The 18,076-nt window shown below is 47.4% G+C and overlaps 1 protein-coding gene across 5 annotated transcripts in view; it reads left to right on the plus strand.

Moving 5' to 3' along the window:
- rnf24 (ring finger protein 24) overlaps nt 1-18,076 on the plus strand; it is a 35,064-nt gene that overhangs the window by 15,303 nt on the left and 1,685 nt on the right. For all 5 annotated transcript variants that reach the window (XR_001162550.3, XR_001162551.3, XM_031560489.2 and 2 more), the window contains 4 exons: nt 1,924-2,073; nt 9,725-9,767; nt 10,603-10,644; nt 16,631-16,710. Coding sequence is in view for 3 of the 5 variants with exons in the window: in XM_031560489.2 (XP_031416349.1) it covers nt 1,924-2,073; nt 9,725-9,767; nt 10,603-10,644; nt 16,631-16,710 (315 nt within the window). In the remaining 2 variants the exon portion in view is untranslated. The remainder of the gene's footprint in view (nt 1-1,923; nt 2,074-9,724; nt 9,768-10,602; nt 10,645-16,630; nt 16,711-18,076) is intronic.

The following is an 18,076-nucleotide window of genomic DNA, read 5'->3' on the forward strand; positions in this document are numbered from 1 at the left end:
TGTGTGTGTGTGTGTGTGTGTGTGTGAGAGAGAGTGCGTGTGGAAACTGGGGATGTGTGTGTGTGTGTGTGTGTGTGTGTGTGTGGGTGAGAGAGTGCGTGTGGAAACTGGGGATGTGTGTGGGTGTGTGTGTGTGTGTGTGTGAGAGAGAGTGCGTGTGGAAACTGGGGATATGTGTGGGTGTGAGCTGGCTGTCAGTGGATCGCTGGACAGAAGTGTGGCGTTGTCACCGTGGCTCTGGCTTTATCTGAATGATTACTGAAGCTGCTCCCTGTCCTCTTCTCGTCTCTGTCACTGCCTCTCCTCCCCATCAGCGCACTCAGGGACCTGTTCAGACATGTCCCCTGCTGGAGGGTGTGTTTGAGGCTGGGTGCTGTTTGTCTTCTACAGCGGGCTGGGTGGGGCTCGTATGCTTGGGAATTAGTGCTGATGGAAGAAGCCGCATGGCACCTCAGACCCCGGGCCTCGAAGTGCGAAGAACAGACATGTAGTCATTAGGTCGTTGGGCTGACTGCTCCGGTGCTGCACTTCCCAAGCACTTATTATTTTATTGAAGCATGATTGAGCAAACAGCGTAGTGCTTTCATTTCACTGCTAATTTGTCCAAGTCAGTAATAATAAGGCAATCAATCAGAGAGAGAGAGAGAGAGAGAGGGAGAGAGAGAGGGAGAGAGCGAGAGAGAGGGAGAGAGGGAGAGAGAGAGAGAGAGAGAGAGGGAGAGAGAGGGAGAGAGAGGGAGAGAGAGGGGGGGGGGAGGGAGTAGAGATTAGGCCAATACCCTCTAATATTAAAAATCCAAAAACAAGCCCTACATTTTAGGAATCATATTAAAACAAGTGACCCACTCTCCTTTTCCTACAAAGCCCTATGCTGACAGGAGTTGAACCCACAAAAGAGTCCCCTCAGCTTACTTGTCCTGAGGCTGGGTGAACCATCAACGTCATTACACGACGACGACCTCAGCCTCAAAACTCAGGATCTCAGATAATCAGATCTAACCAAATCATTATGAAAGAAAAAGAAAAATATAGAGATCACTCGGCAAAACTAACAAAATCCCAGAACAAATTAGAAACATATGTATCACTAAACAGACAGTACACCGTGGCAAACTACCTGACCACAGTGTCTGATAAAAAAACTGAGTAAAACTTTAACTGAGTGAGCACAACCTGTCAGTAGAAGTCGGCCGGCACAGACAGACCTGGCTGCCCAGAGAGGAGAGGCTGTGCTCCTTCTGTAACCAGGGAACAGTAGAGACGGATCTACACTTACTGATTCACTGCAACCATAGTCTTAGAGACCATTATTTTGACAAAATAACACAAATATTCCCAGAATTCCACCATCTAAATGATCTGGACAGACTCTCAGTTCTACTGGGAGAGAGGGAGGACTGCTGTAGACTGGCAGCAAAACATGTATCAGCCTGTCATGAGCTCCACAGTAATGTGAACCCCCTGTCCCACATAACTAATATTTAATGTTTAATAATTAACAATTAACCTGTAATATGTTTATATACCACATTGTTACCATCTATAACGTATTGTTTGTTTTTATTTAGTTATGTTAATTGTGATTGTACATTTTATGTAAACATGCTTTGGCAACGTTGTATTGTATGCTGTCATGCCAATAAAGCGTTTTGAATTTGAATTTGAATTTGAGATTGCCAGTGCCAGACAGGGCGCAAGCTTGTACGTGAGACAGGCTGACCACACATCGATTACAGTGGCATGGTTTACATTACATGGCTGGTGGCAAGACTGATAGAGGTCTGCACCAAAGACACTGCTAAATGAATGAGTGTTAGATATCTCACTGTTCTCTCTCTCTCCCTCTCTCACTCTGCCTCTCTCTCTCTCTCTCTCTCTCTCTCTCTCTCTCTCTTCCTGTCCTGTCCTTACCTCTTCCCTTAGGATATCCATGAGCTCCGACTATCAGCACTACAGTTTCAGAATGCCGAATATAGGGTTCCAGAACCTTCCCCTCAACATCTACATTGTGGTCTTTGGCACGGCCATATTTGTCTTCATCCTCAGTCTCCTGTTCTGCTGCTACCTGATTCGGTAAGACCTTTTCACCACTCTCCTTCCTCTCAACACATGTTTGATGATGCTGCCATTGCCATACAGTCGCCTGACCCTTGTAAAAAATGTATGTACTGGAAACAATGAAGCCGCCTGATTTGGAAAGCTGTGTTTGGCGTGCAGTAGCGATGATGTGGGAAACAAACTCCTTGCTTCACGAGCTCACGTATGCCTCGATGAATTTTAATGAAAAACATAATAAGTGGAACACCGCTGGGCAGTCGCTGATTCATTTGCGTGCAGCGCATTAAGGAAATGAGTTTCCACCCGCACGTGGCCACGGCACGTCTTCTCCCTCGGCTGGGCCGGGCCATGACCCTCGGAAGGCAGGACGGGAGCCCGGCCGTTTGATTGGACCATGCAGTAGCCCGAGTGCTTTTCTTTTCTTCTCCTTTCCTTTAGGGGGGGGTTAGACGTCATCTCAGATGGCCTCCCCCCACACACGGTCACCTGACTGACTGTTTACAGTGGTGCTGAGGAGCTAGTGAGGGTACATGGCTATTCAGGGCCATGAAAAACACACTCATTTGATTCCTCGTCAACTGCCAGGGCTAGTTTGGCCTGTGACCATTGCCCACCCTCTACCATAAGCTTTTATGAGGGACTCTGTGTGCTGTTGTGAAGAAACCTTGCTTCAGATTGCTTTCTGTGTCAACACACAGACGCAGACGCAGACGCAGCAGTTGCTAACAGAGTTGGCAGAGTTGAGCCTATACTTCCCTCATGCAGCAGGACGTTGGGGCCTGCATGTTAAAAAGCCTCGCAGAAGAAAGGCGAGGAGAGGCTGACAGATGGTGCTGCTTAGAGGAGATTCTCTTTTATCTTCTCACCAGGCGAGAGAGCCAGGGAGGGGTGGGTGGGGAGCGACGGCTTTCATCACCGCAACTTTGAAGTCCGTGGGTTCTCTAAGTACCGGAGTCGTATACCAAGTGTGGTACCCTGCACACACTTAACCCAAAGTGACTCAAATTACAAATCGAAAGGTAATATGTGATGTAATAACAGATATGGATTCAGCTCTGATGCGTGAGATCCTGGCACCAAGCACCCCTTTTGGATTTCCAGGAAAGCTGCTGACGTTGCTGACAAACGTGCTTTCTGTTTTTGCTGCAAAGAGTCTACCCCCCCCCCCCCCCCCCCCCCATGCTGGGATTACATACGATTGCAGGCACAACCTGCTTATGCCCCTTAGCCATAGAATAAGCTACTGGTCCAACTTCCTGAGTAGCAACAGAAATCCGCTGCCTAAAGACTGCATCACTGACAGAAAAACACTAGTGTTGTTGTTGGTGTTGCACCTTGACTGTTATGAAATGCCACGAAACGCTGAAGCAAGGGTTTATTTCCCCCATGTGCTTACAGAAGAGGTAAACAAACCTCTTTACATTTAATCCAAATCCTTCTCTGCACTAGTTTAAATTTGGAAGTTGGGTTAATGGTCCATTTTGACTGTATGGCATTTTTGGCTGTGATAATGAGTTTGAGTTGTGGTGTTATGCTTTTTGGAGGGTTTAAGTGGTTTGTTGTTGCGGTGAAGGTCACAAAACAGCACAGTTTGGAGAAGCAGAAAGACTTGATAATCTGAGAAATACAATACAATAAAATAAGTCAAACCGACCAGCACAAAGTCTCTCCCCTGCTGAAATTCTGGCTACATTTTACGTCTACAATATTTGCAAACCTGCTCACCATAATCAAAAGCTGCCTAGTCATGCAGTCACGATCTCAGAAGTGTCAACCTTGAGAGGCCCGTATCGTGTGAGCATCTTCATTCGTGAGAGACACACTATATCAGTTTGCCTCCTGCCTCAAGGTTATTTGCAATGCCAGTTCAAAACTCACGAATCTCCTCAAGTGAACTTGCGGAGTGCTTGGTAGATGTAGCTTTTATCTGTGTAAGACCTCTGTGTATTGTTGAATCCCTGCTCTAGAAGTAGTGCTCCATTTCCACGGAGAGGAGGTAGGAGTAGCCCCTCCTCCGGTAATGCCCTCTCGGGGCTCCTCGGCCAATCAGGACACTTCTGTCCACTGTTGCCATGGGGTAACCTCCAGCAGCAGCCCAGGTCAGAAACATAACTTGCCATTTGTGTAGCGTTTTTGTTTTCACCTGAGACAGAGAGAACCTGCGGCTCTCATCCAAATTCACACCCTTCACAGCGGGGGAGATGGTAAGTTCATTTCTGCTTCATTCAACAGTAGAGAGACAGACCAGAAAACAGCATTGGTAGGTGATATGTTTGATTCTGGAGAATGTGTCTTTTTCGGGGGGGGGGGGGGGATTTAGAATTTCTTATCATGATCAGATAACCAAGTCAATTCTAGCGGAAGGATACTTTGGCTCTGAAAGACTTCTAAAGATGCAGTCTCCCTTCCACAGGCCTGTGAGGCACTGGAGTCTGTTCTGAGAGACCCGACACCCACGTCATCCCACCAAACCACACAAAACTTCTCTCAGCCATCACAGAAATCACCGCTAAAATATTCATACCAGCAGCAGGAGGAATATGACGACGATAGCAAATTTAGCAACAGGACCAAAATAGAGTCGTCATGCCCCCCCCTCCCCACCAACACCAAACCATTTTTCATTTTGTCGCCGTCCCCATTTAAATAGCTGTTCTCAGCGTGCGCAGAAATAATGCAGTAAGCACAATCTCTCACAGGCTTTTTTCCCTGCAGACTATTAACTGTGTTTCATTGTTTCTGTGTCAGAATAGTTTATCTCTCTTCGTGCCGCCAGTGTCACCCTTAAAGGAGAACCACACCCAGTATGAGCTGAGCTGTGTTATCAACATGGGATGATGTCTGCTGCCACTTTAACCATGCTGATGCTTAAACAATCTCACATGGACAAATATAAAGCTTTGAGGCTGCCCACTGCAGGTCCGATGATCTGTACGGTGAGGGGGTCAGTTTAGGCCAGCTCACACACACAGCCAAGGGTCAAGATTCCCATGTTCCCCAGCACCCATGCATACTCAGGATGTGAGGAGGGAGGCAGGCGTGTGCTAGAGTCCACATGTGAACAGCATCCCTGCTCTGGGTAAACACACAGATCCGACACGAGGCTGAGCATAACAGGCACACACCAGCTGCCACACGCACTCGTGAAATACTCCCAGGTTCAAGCGTCTCACACACCTCAGCTGACATACATACACAGCACAGGCATGCTGTGAGAGGGCGGGTTGGTCACTCAGCATCATGTTTGACTCACAGGAGGAACAGTCTTTTAATGCTAAATGCACCCAGCACAATATTAATCACCATGACTATGAACAGTCCTTTAATGCTAAATGCACCCAGCACACTATTAATCGCCATGACTATGAACAGTCCTTTAATGCTAAATGCACCCAGCACACTATTAATCGCCATGACTATGAACAGTCCTTTAATGCTAAATGCACCCAGCACAATATTAATCACCATGACTATGAACAGTCCTTTAATGCTAAATGCACCCAGCACAATATTAATCACCTTGACTATGAACAGTCCTTTAATGCTAAATGCACCCAGCACAATATTATTCACCATGACTATGAACAGTCCTTTAATGCTAAATGCACCCAGCACAATATTAATCACCATGACTATGAACAGTCCTTTAATGCTAAATGCACCCAGCACAATATTAATCACCATGACTATGAACAGTCCTTTAATGCTAAATGCACCCAGCACAATATTATTCACCATGACTATGAACAGTCCTTTAATGCTAAATGCACCCAGCACAATATTAATCGCCATGACTATGAACAGTCCTTTAATGCTAAATGCACCCAGCACAATATTAATCGCCATGACTATGAACAGTCCTTTAATGCTAAATGCACCCAGCACAATATTAATCACCATGACTATGAACAGTCCTTTAATGCTAAATGCACCCAGCACAATATTATTCACCATGACTATGAACAGTCCTTTAATGCTAAATGCACCCAGCACAATATTAATCACCATGACTATGAACAGTCCTTTAATGCTAAATGCACCCAGCACAATATTAATCACCATGACTATGCAACATAACAGTATTCTGTAAGAAGAGCTTGTTGGTGTCCTGCTCATGGTAAAGAAGTGTCAGATAGGCCACTCCACCACTTAATCAAGTCTTAGTCAACTCAGTCAACCTGGTCAACCCTAATCCCACCCCACCTCACACCCTGTTGTCTAATGGGATCCGCTGCACCTTTACTGGTGTGTGTTTCTTTCAGTAATGTCAGTTTTTCTCCTAGACTGTGCTACTTGTTTTACAGATCCCTCTCACTCTGCTCCGAGAGGTTAAGGTTACTTGTAATGGAGGTAAATCTTACAAAAAAAACTTGTCCTCTTTTCTCATCTTTGTTCCACTCTTCCCCGGTCTTTGTCTTTCCCCCCTTGTCTTTATTGCTCTTTAGACCTCTTTCTGGTTGATTTTTGTACCCCAGTCCTATCAAGGACAAACCAGTGTTAAAGTGTACCTGAATGGTGTTTTCTTATGTTGTTTTTCCTGTGCCTGCTTTTAAGAAATGCATTATCATTGTGTTTGTGTGAACTGAAGGATAAATACTGTATAGCCCGCGTTTACTATATAAACTATGTGTGCTATTGAATTTGCACTGCTAATATCAAAACTGGTCAGGCAAATATTAACGTACTAATTTAAGTTACTAATTGTCCACGCTCTGAGAATGATTGCACTTGTAATTTATTTAGATTCATTTGTGCTGATGTCAGCTCAGTGGTGCCTGCAAGACTTCCGACTCTGCTTAGTGTTATTTTCCATTCACAGATAATCTTTTTTCCCCACCTCTTCTGAATTAAACACACACACACACACAGACCACCACTCACATTTTTTTAAGATCAAAGGACTCTAGCACTGCGGTGTTTATCTACAGACTCGAGACCCCTAGATACCCTGTTAGCCCCCCAGTGCTTGGCTGCCTCCATCTCAGTTGACCCCCAGACTGTCTTAGATATCCCGCTCATGAGACCCCCCATGCGTGGTCCTCCTTATGTTTCCTTCTGCCCCGCCCCGCTGGTGGATACGCACACCGGATGGGCACGTGCCCCCACAGGGACGAAACATAACGAGGTGTGAGGACCCAGCCTCCCCGTGCACCGTCAGCAGTAGCGGAGCCAGAGCTGCACGTGTGCTGGTGTGAGGGACGCGCCTCACTGCTGAGGCTGCGGAACAGCGCTGCGTATGTCTGGGGAAGGACAAAGAGAACATTAAGTGCGTGATGTATGGTGTAGGCTGCATAGGGTGTAAATACTGTAGGAGCACCTGCTCTCCGTAACGTAGAGATGCAGGGATGAAGAATGGGAAATGGCCATCTAGGTGTCCTTGAGCAGTGTAGTCCATCAAGCATGCTGACAGGTGAGTCAACCATAACAGTGCTTCACAGAGCAGTACTCTTTGTAGTCTGGTAATCCCAGTGGCCAGTGTTTAAGAGCAGTACTCTGTGGTCTGGTAATCCCAGTGGCCAGTGTTTGAGTACTCTTTGTAGTCTGGTAATCCCAGTGGCCAGTGTTTAAGAGCAGTACTCTTTGTAGTCTGGTAATCCCAGTGGCCAGTGTTTAAGAGCAGTACTCTTTGTAGTCTGGGTAATCCCAGTGGCCAGTGTTTAAGAGCAGTACTCTTTGTAGTCTGGTAATCCCAGTGGCCAGTGTTTGAGTACTCTGTGTAGTCTGGTAATCCCAGTGGCCAGTGTTTGAGTACTCTTTGTAGTCTGGGTAATCCCAGTGGCCAGTGTTTGAGTACTCTTTGTAGTCTGGTAATCCCAGTGGCCAGTGTTTGAGTACTCTTTGTAGTCTGGTAATCCCAGTGGCCAGTGTTTGAGTACTCTTTGTAGTCTGGTAATCCCAATGGCCAGTGTTTGAGTACTCTGTGGTCTGGTAATCCCAATGGCCAGTGTTTGAGTACTCTGTGGTCTGGTAATCCCAATGGCCAGTGTTTGAGTACTCTGTGGTCTGGTAATCCCAATGGCCAGTGTTTGAGTACTCTTTGTAGTCTGGTAATCCCAGTGGCCAGTGTTTAAGAGCAGTACTCTTTGTAGTCTGGTAATCCCAGTGGCCAATGTTTAAGAGCAGTACTCTTTGTAGTCTGGGTAATCCCAGTGGCCAGTGTTTAAGAGCAGTACTCTTTGTAGTCTGGTAATCCCAGTGGCCAGTGTTTAAGAGCAGTACTCTTTGTAGTCTGGGTAATCCCAGTGGCCAGTGTTTAAGAGCAGTACTCTTTGTAGTCTGGGTAATCCCAGTGGCCAGTGTTTGAGTACTCTTTGTAGTCTGGTAATCCCAGTGGCCAGTGTTTGAGTACTCTTTGTAGTCTGGTAATCCCAGTGGCCAGTGTTTAAGTACTCTTTGTAGTCTGGTAATCCCAGTGGCCAGTGTTTGAGTACTCTTTGTAGTTTAGTGTTTGAGTACTCTTTGTAGTCTGGTAATCCCAATGGCCAGTGTTTGCATGGCTGCTCTGCATGTGAGTGTACATAGCCTCACAGCTTCAGTGTAACTTAAGCTTGTTGTAACCTCAGAAAGGTAGTTTAGCGTTAACAGTCCAATCAGTCCGGCTCAGTCCAGTCTGAAGCCACTCGTGCTGGTGGGGATGAGTCACCCTGGCTTGTATCAGGAGACAGAGGTTTGGGTGTTGAATGCCCATTGGACAGAATACAGGAGTTAGGTTTGGGTGTTGAATGCCCATTGGACGGAAGACAGGAGTTATGTTTGGGTGTTGAATGCCCATTGGACAGAAGACAGGAGTTAGGTTTGGGTGTTGAATGCCCATTGGACTTGGTAATTGCCATTCCAGATGACACTCTGTGTGTGTCTGTGAAGTCGACCTCATCAGAGCATAGGGTAAAGCTTCCGCAGGGTCAGCCGAGGAGTTATAGCGTTAGCTGCTACCTACTAACAGGGCCCCTGATTTAGAGGCAGCCAAAGCCACTGAGTTCAAGGTTCCTTGTCCTGGGCACTGGGATATGTAGGTGTGAAATTGCCTCATTCGCACAGCAGGGCTCAATCTCACTTAGACCATGACGAGACCAGATCCAAATAAGGTCCTGTCAGTGAGATGAAGTGTTTGTGTGGAACACATCCATTTGGAAAGCCTACTGTTGCCATTGTGTCAACAAATAAAATTGCGGTGGCCGTTATCTGCTTCAGACATGGCTGTCATATCTTCATGGAATCTGCCGCATATTTGTGGTGAAGCAACATGTCAACGCAATTCATGTTCAATGACAATTAGGACAAATTGTGTGAAATTTCTTGACAGGGAGACTGAATAAATGTATGTAGGCAAAACAGTCAATTCCAAATTGATAAGTCATTAGTAACAATAGAGGAATAAAATGTAGGTAATTACTTAAGAATTTGTCATTAGGGTTTCTATACGTCCTCAGAATCCATCTCAGCTCACCCTGGGGAATGGCTAGCTAAGACTGACAGCCTGTGCCGTGGTGAAGTATTTCTCATTGGAAGAGAATGTCCTCTTATTCTGACATGTAGCTGGCTCTCGACCCTGCACCATCACTTTTAAGTGTGCTAACTAGATACATGGTGAACTGTACAGTGTGTAATGGTTTTAAAAGGCTTTTGTAAATAAGAGAGATGTCCCTCTTTTTTCATTGTCCTTCAGGTTACGGCATCAGGCGCACAAGGAGCTCTATGCTTACAAACAGGTGAGCAACTGGCTTTTTTGTTTTTATTGCTCTGCTGGGCTGACCCCCCCCCCCCCCCCCCAATAACAGCCTGCATACTGTACTGCTGTGTTTGCCGAGCTCCTGGAGTTGAGAGTCTCGTGTACTGTGATCCCCTGGCCCTGTTAACCCCGCTGTGTTTATGTAATGTACCCAGATCATGTCTGCTTCGGACCTATAGCAAGACACCTCCCGCAGGAGTTAGTGCATGTGTAACAAGTGGCCAAGCTCAGTCACGCTTACATACACGCACACACACATACACATGCACACACACACACACACACACACACACACACTCACACACACATGCACACACACACACACACACACACACACACACACACACACACACACACACACACACACACACACACACACACACACACACACACACACACACACACACATATACACACACACACACACACACACACACACACACACACACACACACACACCTACACACATCTCCCTGATTACTAATTAAAAAGGCCAGGAGCTCCAGGGAGGTTGCATAAGCAGAGCTCATTTACAGATGCTGTGTGAAAGCCCAGCCCCAAACCGAGCTGTGTGATTGGCCGTGGGTGTGTTCCGTCCATAATCCTCCAGACCGCACGATGAAGGCCCACTGGGGAAACGGTTACTGAATGCACACTTTTCATTGGACAGGGGTTATATTGTTGTTGTTGTTGTTGTGATGTTTACATAAATATGTGAATATTTCTATGCTGAATGTTGTTATCAAGCGTGGTAAGTGGAGGATGCTTTAGTATGATGGTAATGTTGTATTTATGGTTTGTTTGTTTTGTTTCAGGTTATACAGAAGGAAAAGGTCAAAGAACTAAATTTGCATGAGGTAAGTCTGGTGTTGACTAGTTAACCACTTATGAGAGGACGGTTTTCAGGCGGTTAACGCCGACGGCAGGAGTTGTTCTCTTACATATTTGTGGTGCTATCTTAGTGGTACACCAACCTGTTTTTCAGTTAACATCCAAAACCATAAAGAATGCAGTCCCCTCCAGACCTATTTGACGCACCAAACCAATACGCACCGTGGCCCAGAGAAGCGCAGTGGTGCAGGGTTGCAACAGTACCCTCTGTAAAGTGGCCAGCTGGACGCAGAGTGTCCCATGTAAGATTGAGTAACTGGGCTGGTTGACAGGGGTGTAGGGGATCAGAGTGTGCTACCCTGTGGTTTGTTTTTCACTAGCGCCCCTAATCTAATGATTCAAGTGTCCATGTCATGGACATCGATTCTCCTTATGGAGAGGTGCGGGGGGGAGGGTGGATGGGATGATTCTCCTTATGGAGAGGTGAGGGGGAGGGGTGGGATGATTCTCCTTATGGAGAGGTGCGAGGGGGAGGATGGGATGATTCTCCTTATGGAGAGGTGCAGGGGGAGGGTGGATGGGATGATTCTCCTTATGGAGAGGTGCAGGGGGAGGGTGGATGGGATGATTCTCCTTATGGAGAGGTGCAGGGGGAGGGTGGATGGGATGATTCTCCTTATGGAGAGGTGCGAGGGGGAGGGGTGGGATGATTCTCCTTATGGAGAGGTGAGGGGGAGGATGGGATGATTCTCCTTATGGAGAGGTGCGAGGGGGAGGGTGGGATGATTCTCCTTATGGAGAGGTGCGAGGGGGAGGGTGGGATGCTCTGGGTGAGGACTCCATTTTGCCATTTGCAGTTTCAGTATCAGTGTATTTTTGTGAGGTCATGGTACAAGTTATGCTGTTGGCAGTGTGTTTTAGTTGCTCCCTATCTTAGCCAAAGGCTTCTAACAGAGATCCTCCAGAGACGTCCACACACATCGGCATAGATAATAGCCAATATGTGTCTGTCTCTCTGGAGCATGTCTGTCTCTCCTGGAGCATGTCTGTCTCTCTAGAGCGTATCTCCTCTTCAGACACTGTTCCTCTCTTACTTCCTCTTCCCTCATCTCCCCTTTCTGTTAGCTCTAGTCTCTGTCTCTCCCTTCCTCTCTCTCTCTCTCTCTCTCTCCCTTTCTCTCCCTCTCTCTCTCCCTTTCTCTCCCTCTATCTCTCCCTTCCTCTCTCTCTCTCTCTTTCTCTCCCTTCCTCTCTCTCTCTCTCTCTCTCTCTTTCTCTGTCTCTGTTTGTCAGCCGTAGCACATGGATACTAATGAAATGTACTAGTGTGTGAGCAGAGACAGACTGGAATTTCCCACAGTGCAGTGCTGTGGTGTGGCTGAGTTGTCGGTAGGATGGCAGCGATGGCCAGCTCCCCGCCTCTCTGTTATTACAGCTCTGGGAGCGCTCCGGTATGTGGCAAGGGGATGTGGCCAGGCTCAGTTCTTTCGCGGTGCAGAAAAACAATAACACTCACCAGGCCTTTGGAAACCCCAGGTATACTGTGTGGCTTTGCAGGGACACAACGCACACGCCACAGATAATACCTGGCGAAACCAAACGAAACTTCCCGACTCAAGGACATACTTCATATCACGTAGTGATGTGTCTTGTTGTCAGGGAGCAGAGAGAATGTTTGTCAATGCTACCAAGTGTTCTTAGAAGTTTTCAAAGCTTTAGTGTAAGTTAGTAGACACGTAAATGCAATCCATCCTAAAACTAATCTGATATTGACTGGATATACCCCTCTACCACGTAAGCTGTTATCTACACCAGTGCTGTGTGTTTGTCATGTTGTGGTACAAAGATGTCAGTTGAACTGTCACTTGTCCTGTGCGTCCAGAACACAGAGTGCCAGATACAGAACAGCAAGAGATTGTCAGCGATGTGACTGAGTGCGTCTAAGTGGCCCGTTCCACGTACGTGATGACAGTAGAATGTTCTTTTCATCAGGCGTCTAATATCTGCACTCTCGGCATTCTGCATGGGTCACCACAGGATATTCTTGACTGAGCCGCACCCGGCAACACGTAATGCTACTGATGACTTGCTTTGCAGGTGTACCCACAGTTTCCTGGTATGACATCAAGACTCTCTTGTTTGGAATTCAAATCACTTTGCACTTGCTTTGAGTAATTAAAAAACACTGCCATTTACAGCAGTAGCCTGGCCAGCCACTATGAGTCAGACTAACAAGAGTGACACACGTTGGGCTATGATGCAAATGCTGCTGAAATGGTAGTGTGGGCTGCCGGAAGCTATTGCTACTGAAGAGAATAGTGCTTTGGATGGTCAGGGCCCTATAGTTTGATCTTTAACACTCTGTAGGAGCCGCAGGCAAACACAGGGGCACAAAGTGTACCTGAAGTTTATAAAGTGGTAGATTTTGAGTTAATTGCCAGTTCTGCACTGCAGATTAAATGTGGCACAGGACCTGCTCAGTAAACTCCATCCAGTTCGGACCAGTTTGGGTCTGGTAAGATGCGGTGTGCTTCTATAATTATGGGAGGGGAAACAACACGAGAAATGAGTCACTCGGTGCTCAGGGCTGGGCAAGAGTCCAGAGAAAAGAAAAGAAAAAGCTTAACTAAGTCTGTCATTGTCCCTCATGTCCAAGATAGTATCAATCAGCTAGCGGAGGGTATGTCCCTTTGGAAATAACCCCTAATCCAGACCTACAGTGGGATTCTCTGATACAGGGTCCCTGCATTCACTTCTGGAGGTAAACACTGCCAGGCTGTGTTACTAGTGGCCGTGTCATTTCACTCCAGTAGACAGAAGAATGTTATTGTCTTGGGAGAATGGCCAACGACTCTCCCCATAGACTCACACACAAACAGACAGACAGAGAGAGAGAGAGAGAAAGAGAGAGACAGAGAGAGAGAGAGAGAGAGAGAGACAGTTGGAGAGATGTGTAGCGAGCCCCAGTTGAGGAGCCGCTCCCCTCTGGTCGTTCCCCTGTGCCCCTTTATGTAACGGAGGGTCTGGTTACACCCCTCATCAGCTGCACATATCAGGACCGCATGTCTGGAGCACCTTAATGTGTCATGCAGATGGTCATTACATTCTCTGTCTCTTTCTCTCTCTCTCTCTCTCTCTCTCTCTCTCTCTCTCTCTCTCTCTTCCTCTCTCTCTCTCTCTCTCTCCCCCTCTTCATCTCTCTCTCTCTCTCTCTCTCTTCCTCTCTCTCTCTCACACACAAACACATACGCACACAGTTAGTATCAAAATGCAACTGCTGGTGCTTTCAGGATGTGGCAATGGGCAGGCTCTTTTAACCACACAAAAACACCTCGTACTCACACATTCCAACACACACACACACACACACACACACACACACACACACAAACACATCAGGCTCCCTTAAAAGCAACAGTACTTGTGAAGGCCGATGTCTAAGCATGTCAGAGGCTGTACATTATTCAGTGGGCAAGAATGAAGATTGAGTGCCGCATCTGCCGAGGCTCGTGTGTGTGTGTGTGTGTGTGTTTGGACTGGTGGATGAGGGGGCTCTGTGCCCTGACTCTGTCCCCCGCAGAGAGAGAGAGAGACAGCCAGGGGAGGGACGGGGGGAAGATCTGCACAGAAGCATTCACTTATGCAAGTCAACATCGGGTAGCCCCACTCTCACTCGCTACTGAAAAGACAGAGAGAAAGGGTGGAGAGGTAAAGAGACAGATGGGTGGAAAGGAGTAAAGAACGAAAGGAGGTAAAAGAGGGGGAACAAGAAGCATAGAAGTGTACGGTGTGGGGGGTGTGGGGGGGGGGGGTGCAGAAGGCTGCGGAGGGCCCTCTTCTCTTCCTGTGCGCTGAGTGTGATCCTGGCCCCTGGGAGTGCACCCATCACTTTGACAGTTCACTGAACAGCCATTGGACCACCACAATTGGGGGCCTGAATGCGCGAGTGAATGGAGATGGGGGCTCCCTGTTGTCTCATCCAGGTCATTGACCACTTTCCAGGACGGCTGGAGCCTCAGTAACAGTTCACTCGCTTCACTGCCCCCCTTTTTACTGCTCTCACTGAGCGCTGAAGATGCAAGTATATATCCCTGGTGTCTGACCAACACACACAAAATCCTACAGTCATGCAGGCACACACACACACACACACACACACACACACACTCGCACTCGCACTCGCACTCGCACTCGCACTCGCACTCACACATACACACAAACATACGCACACAGAAAGACACAGACAGACATACACACACAAGCACACACACACACACACAGACACGTGTGCATACACACACACACAGACACGTGTGCACACACACACTGTCACTGTTACTGTCTCTGCTCCAGCCATTGTCACTGTGTTTGGCTCTGTCTACTCAGACACCTCTTCCCGTCCACCAGCACCCCCAAACACACACACACACACACACACATACAAACACACACACACACACACACACACACACACACACACACACACACACAGACAAACTTTACACAAAAAGGTTTATTGTGACTTAGTGATTTACCACTCTGTCCGGCTCACACTGACACTTCTCATTCTCTAAATGCTGCTCCCCCATTTGTGCAGCAGCCACATACCGTTACTGTGCAGTCACAGCCTGGCAAGTACAATGGCCTTCTGAGCACACACACACACACACACACACACACACACACACACACACACAACACACACACACACACACACACACACAACTGCATGCACTCAGTGTCTGTGAGCATGACTGCCTGAGACCCTCCAAGTTAATGTCAAACCAGAGGCAGAAAAGCAGGTCATCGCAGTAACTTGTGTGTTGTGGTAAACCTACGTTATGCATGTGTCCCATAACAATCAGATGCTAAACTAGGCAACAAAGTACGTGGTACTGTTTTGGAGGCCTGGTTGTCAGGGGTAACTGTTTTTGTTTTGTTTTGTTTTTTATTTGCATGGAAAAAAGGAAGGAATGAAGGGAAATAACCTGTTCTCATTCACTGTGCTTAGTCTGCTCTCACTCCCTCACCAGAACATTGGGGATTCTCCAGGTTTAGACTAGGTCCGTATTATACAACATTTAGATTAGTATCTAAGTGGGGAGTATCCAGTGGGGTGTGTCTGTTCCAGGCAAATCCAGCCAGGAGATGAGTTCATAGCGTGTTATGTAATTCCCATTCTAACGCCTCTCCAAAGAGCAGCGAAGGAAAGAAAGTATTTCAGTCTCCTGGCTGCTCTCGTTGTTACATCACTTTTGAAATTAAATCCTTTTTAAAGTCCTTTTAAAGTCCTTTTTAAAGTAAATGGCGGCTATCTGACTCACTCTGCACTGCTGTGGTATCCATTAAGGTGTAGTAGGCTGTCATTTTGACAGCGTGTTAAGACATGTTCATCTCTACTCTGGAAATACCTACAACAACTTGAAATGTCCTTGACATTACGCCATGTTCTAGTTTCGATTGCCATGTACTTCCTGCAGACAACGTCAGTGGATTTTGCGTTTCGCAAATTCGTGATATATTCAGAGGGCTCGGGTGACTCTGTGGAAGACAGGTCCTCACAGATCAAAGAAAGAGAGGGACCCTCAAAGACACCCAGCTCGCCCCCTCCTTGAGATCTTGTATTCACAGCCAAACTCCACACCTCTGTGTGCCCCTCCCCCCCCCCCCCCCCTCATGTGACAGGAGATCTGGTAGTCCTAGGGGATTTGGTGCTCATATTTGATGCCTGCCGTGCAAAACCCCTCTCCCTCAGGCCACTGGCTAAATGGAGCTGAGAGGAGAGGAGAGGAGAGGAGAGGAGAGGAGGCTGGAGGGCCTTTAGAGGTTTGGCCTCTAGTCTGGCCTCTCTTTTTAAGGCTGGAGGGCCTTTAGAGGTTTGGCCTCTAGTCTGGCCTCTCTTTTTAAGGCTGGATGTTAAATGTTGGTTATCAGTGACTGACCTTGACTCAGCGTCACATTCCCATCTCAGCTGATTGTCTTTTCATACGACGTCCGTTGTTCTCTCCACAGATCTGTGCAGTGTGCTTGGAGGAGTTCAAACAGAAAGATGAGCTGGGGATCTGTCCTTGTAAACACGCCTTTCACAGGAAGTAAGTTCTTTCGTTCTCTCTCTCTCTCTCTCTCTCTCTCTCTCTCTCACACACACACGAAAACAGCATATTCCCCAGATGACCCCGGTGGTCTGGTCTGGCTTTTCTCAGCCCAGGACATGTCACCACACACATACACACATACACACATACACACACACACACACACACACACGCACACTCACTCACACAGGACGAAGTGACAGGCTGCATTTGTGGGATGGTGGGAGTGTGTGTCTGTGTATATGAATGAGTGTGAGCATGAGTGTCAGTGTGTCCATGTAGGAGTGTGTACATCTGTATGCTCGTCATACTCTACATGTGTGAGTGTGTGTGCACTAGTCTGTATGCGTTGTAGTGAATGGACTGTATGTCTGTGTTTATGTGTGGTACTGCTATGTGCTAGTTATTATGGACATGCAAGTGTTTAGCACAGAGCAGCTCTTGAGTGTTTTGTGTGTGGGTGTGTGTGTGTGTGTGTGTGTGTGTGTGTGTGTTCAATAGTCCTGGTCTGTTTATCAGCGAGAGGCCCCTACCCTGCCCTGCTTTACCACAGCAGCTCATGACACATGGGCGGGGAGGGTCCACTCACTGTCCATGGAAACAGAACTGAGGGTGTGTAGCTGTGTTGAAGCATACACACTCACACACACACACACACACACACACACACACACACACACACACACAATATACACTGACTGACAAACTGTCCTGGGAAGCACTCAAAGGAAGCACCAGCGCAGGTCACAGGGGCAGACCACACACACACACACACTGACTGACTGACTGACTGACTGAACACATACGCCACAAACACACACACACACATACACACAGTTCACACACCACTAATGTGCACTCACACAATAAATACAGAGAAAGATGTAAATACAGTCAAACTGAGTCCGGTCTAGACATACATATCTAGACTAATGTTTAGACACTGTCACACACACATACATACACGCGCAAACACGCACACACACACACACACAAACATACACACACACCCACAAACCCACACACATATGCACAACGTTCATTTCCCCCACAATCCTCCTTCCCGTACCACATCCACCCCTGCCCCGTTCCGTGGGTGTCCTCCAGGTGCCCCTCCTCTCAGCTGTGCTCTCCTCTGAATCTCACTGCTCTTTCGCAGCACTTCCCTGTGGAGATGTGGCCCTAAAATAGCTCCAGACCCATGCTAAATTATTCACCAGCTGAGAGCGTGCAGCCTCCCTGACTCGTGTGCGTTTTGATAGAAGCGTCTCACTTGTTCTCTCTCTCTCTCTCTTCTCTCTCTCTCTCTCTCTCCCTCCCCCTCTCCCTGAGTCTCACTCTCTGCTTACAGGAGGGGTAAAAA

This window comes from Clupea harengus, chromosome 22, assembly GCF_900700415.2.
Source record: "Clupea harengus chromosome 22, Ch_v2.0.2, whole genome shotgun sequence".
In the NCBI taxonomy this organism is placed as follows: domain Eukaryota; kingdom Metazoa; phylum Chordata; class Actinopteri; order Clupeiformes; family Clupeidae; genus Clupea; species Clupea harengus.